The sequence below is a fragment of the Pundamilia nyererei genome, unplaced genomic scaffold (genome assembly GCF_000239375.1).
Source record: "Pundamilia nyererei isolate P.nyererei 1_Seehausen unplaced genomic scaffold, PunNye1.0 scaffold00868, whole genome shotgun sequence".
NCBI classification, from domain to species: domain Eukaryota; kingdom Metazoa; phylum Chordata; class Actinopteri; order Cichliformes; family Cichlidae; genus Pundamilia; species Pundamilia nyererei.
The window spans coordinates 48,814-52,887 of NW_005188269.1; the positions used below are offsets into that span (position 1 = coordinate 48,814).

The window sequence follows — 4,074 nt, forward strand, 5'->3', positions numbered from 1 at the left end:
AATATTTAAATAAAAACAAGCTGCTGATTATTTCACATTTTACTTGTGAGCAACGGCACATTTAAATCTTACAAATATAGTTATTTGGCTTATATCGTGATAGATATCGTTATCGCCTGAAATGAAAAAAAACATATCGTGATATGAAAAAATCTTATATCGCCCAGCTCTACCATGAACCAATTTTAATGCTTACACAGCAAAAAAATCTGTCAAGAAATATTTTAGTACAACTTTCGATAGGGACGAACCCACACCACTTGATGGATTGTTGGAGCATTATGGCTACTGTAGGCAGGAGCCTTGCAGAGTAATACGAACTCCTTCAACATAATATGACCGTATTGTGTGTGTATAACCTCTTTTTAAATTTTGTGGATATTATACATGTGGATATGTCGGCCAATTTCCACTGGAAATGCCTTTTGGTTAAACTGTCAGCAATGAATTTGCATTTGCACTGTTAAATTTTTAGATACATTTTTAGAATTTCACATAAAAAAAAAACAGGTGATTGTTTAAGTGAAAATACATTGATTTGGGGTTTTTTTTGCACTAATAAAGTTGTGGAGTTGTAAAGTATTTTATCTTGCGTCAATTATATCGTCAGTTATATCGTTATTGCAAATGTTCAAATATATATCATGATAAATATTTTTGGCCATATTGCCCTGCCCTAGCACCTACCATAGATACTCTGAGGGACATGGTTGAATGCCTTATCCAAGTCCACAAAACACATGTAGACTGGTGGGGCAAACTCCCGTGAACCCTCAAGTATCCTCAAAAGGGTCAAGAGCTGATCGAGTGTTACATGATGAAAACTGCATTGCTCCTCCTGTATTCGAGGTCTGACGAATTCTCCTTACCAGCACCCTGGCATAAACTTTCTGGGGAGGCTGAGGAGTATGATCGGACTATAGTTTGAGCACACCCTCCAGTCCCCCTTCTTAAAAATGGGAACCACCACCCTGACCTGCCAATACAAAGGTACTGGAAGCAGTAGCATCTTCTGTTAAACTGCATATAATTTTCACTACATTTTTTCATGCAAAGGCTTACAATAAAGTAACATTATACAAGCAATATTAGATATTTTTCAGTATGTACCATCCTTGTAATCATCTTGCTCTTTGATCTGAGTTGTAAGCGCTTCCATGCCGCTTGGTCCTCTTGAAGAAACATCCTCCTTGGCTGTGGTTGGTCTTTTTTCTTCAGCCCCCTCTTTGTTTTTCAGATTCTCCATGTCCACTATGATCATGATGCTGTGGGAAAGAAATAGCAATATTAAACATAGTAATATTTTTACCTAAAGCTTTTTAAGGACAATAAATTGCCTGTTTAATAATAACTCCACTGTGGGTGCAGATTATGTGCTCCCACTGCTCCAGATTATTCATTCAACTTCTTTCTGATGAATGTAGAGGTATGTATTTCTATTTCAGAATTTATTCCTCAAGGACTCTTTAATACAACATTGTTGTCAAAATTTTGAAAACAATCACCAAGATACTGGAAGTGTCCAGTGGTAGCCCCCAATTTCAATATCCTAGATGACTTCCATCAAATTATCACATTCACAATATTTTCAAAAAAAACCTCTGACCCCTGACCTTGAGGTCAAGGTCACTGAGATTCAAACTTGCCTGAGATTTTGAGTACTTACACCTACAGTATCAATTTGAAACTGCTATGTCGCTTGACCACGTTACTTGGTTGTCCACCTAGCCTCAAAAAGATCCATATCACATGACATGGTAATACGTGGCATTTTACCACTTAGAAAGAGGGGAATGTTTTGAGGGACATTTAGCGTGTTTGGAGTGTGTAGTATAGTCATTTGTTTTGTGTGTCAAAACAATGAGGCGACTAATGTCACAAATGCAGCAAAAAAGGGAGACTGAAATGTAAACGCTGTCTGCACTGATACACCTGCTGTCAGGCATCAATGTGTCAGGCCTGTGATGTGTACAGTATATAACTTTGTTGTTTGCAAAAAATGTGCTAAAATTTTTAACATTTACAATTTAGATTTGCATTTGAAGTTATGAATATAATATGTGTTTAAAAAAAAACTTGTGGTTTTCAGCATAAAAAATCTAAGTTTTTCTTAATTGGATTATGTTTTTTGTACGATTGTAGGTCAGTTGTGTTTATACAGTATTTTAAATTAAAAAAATAAAATAAATAAATAACAAATTAATAAATAAATAAATTTAGGTTGTGCTGAAAATATATGAAAAAAGGCAAGGTAAACAGTTTATAAAAATGAAATATAAAGCTAATATTAAAAGTAGTCAAAAGGGCCCAGTGTTTTGTACACCAGCTGTCTACACCACATTTTCTCCACTGGTTTCAGATAAAATATTCTGACTTCCTGTGCTTGTCCATCCACCCCCTTATTCTTAGCCCATGTGCTAGTCCCCCTTAAACTATTCGTACAAAAAGGTATAGCGGGATTACTGTTTTGCAGCAAACCCACCAAATACCTTGGAATGGAATGTACAGCACTGTACCCTGTTCTTGCCTGAAAAGTAGCTCTAAACAAATCTTTTAGTTCTCCATTAATAATTGTTTTGCATAGTGGTATAGAAAGAAGTGTAGAAATGCAAGTTTATCTATGTAGCTTATAATAATGTGGGATAATAACTTATGGCTGTAAATACTGCAGCCCCCAATCTATTATCAGGTTGTGTTCTCAGAACAGGAAATCACGTGATTCACATACCATTAGTTACTCTCTACTAAAATGTGACAGAGAAGCAGTGTGAAGTGTAGAGTAAGACTTTATAATTCCCTGATGTGGCAATTTGCTTTGTACAAAGTAACACAACAGATACATACAGATAATGCAGAGCACAATACAAGATCCGTGTTTCAAGCCATTATAGTAAACTAAAAAAGGCAGACGCACCGACGGCTCTGCGGAATCTTAAACTTTACTTCCTCTTTATCTACGCAGTAACAGCCATTTTGTTACATCCGGCTTGGAAACAACAACCCAATAAATGTACATACATATTTAATCACCACAATAATGGTAATAGCAGTTTATCTCCCACAAAGGTAATTAATATAGACTGTTATAAAAAAATGGAGTGGATTAATCACTGTCAAAAAAAATCTAAATACGCAAATAGTAAAATGAGGATCTTTTGCTTGTACAAGGTTGAGCAACATGCTGTCACGTCAAATTTGAAAGGGTCTATTCACTTTCTTAACAATTTTTCAACTTTCAGTCTCTGTGGGACCGAGCCCGTCCCAGCTCTCACAGAGCGCGAGGCTGATTACAAAATCAGCTTTGGTTTTTCTTGAATAGTTAGCGTTTGGTCTTCTTTATCACTTACAAAAAGAAAGCATAAAACGACATACCATACGGTAGAAGTTAGATTTTCATCCCGTTGCGTTAGAAAAAATCATTTGGTGTTCGCACCGTCAAGACTGATCGGGAAATCCCAACAACTTTCTTTCTTTCTTTCTTTCTTTCTTACAGTTATATTGGCGGTTGGCAAACAAGTGAAAGGTGCATTACCGCCACCAACTGGTATGGAGTATGGTCTGGAACGACATCCCAACAACTCTTATCATGCCGCGTTCAAGTGGCCTCGGAACTCGGAACTGAGAACGACGTCACTCTCGAGTTAATTACTAGAAACAAACTTTTTTTAAAAATTAAAACGCCCATGGCAGGGTTGACAAAGGCATGTTAAGTGCTGTGTATTTTACTATTTAGCGAGTCACAAATATACAACTGGTAAAGATAACTAGTTTTACAGTTTTACTAATGTATACATGTATTGTACCGTTAATACATGTATACCATGTTTGACCATGACTGAGAGTTCACTTGACCACGGTTAAACTAGCTGCACCTAGAATTTAGTTTCTCATTTCTTCCAGATAATATGGTAAGGGTATTATACTGAACAAGTTTCATGGTCGAACTGAACTAGAGCATTCGCTGTCCGTCTGCTTGCTGTGAGTGCTGTGAGTCAGCCAGCCTATGACTGGACAGTAAATCAAAATATATATATTTATTAACAAAAATTATATTGTCTCAGTACACCAATCCCC

The 4,074-nt window shown here is 36.4% G+C and overlaps 1 protein-coding gene across 1 annotated transcript in view; it reads right to left on the reverse strand.

Annotated features, from left to right (window-relative positions):
• The window catches only part of LOC102199738 (up-regulator of cell proliferation-like), an 11,935-nt gene extending 8,384 nt beyond the window's left edge, over window positions 1–3,551 (reverse strand). Inside the window, exons 1-2 of the mRNA XM_005755046.1 lie at window positions 3,373–3,551; window positions 1,111–1,265 (exon numbers count right to left, since the gene is read on the reverse strand). Of these exons, the coding sequence (XP_005755103.1) occupies window positions 1,111–1,261 (151 nt within the window). The 5' untranslated portion in view covers window positions 1,262–1,265; window positions 3,373–3,551. The remainder of the gene's footprint in view (window positions 1–1,110; window positions 1,266–3,372) is intronic.
• Window positions 3,552–4,074: the final 523 nt, after the last annotated feature.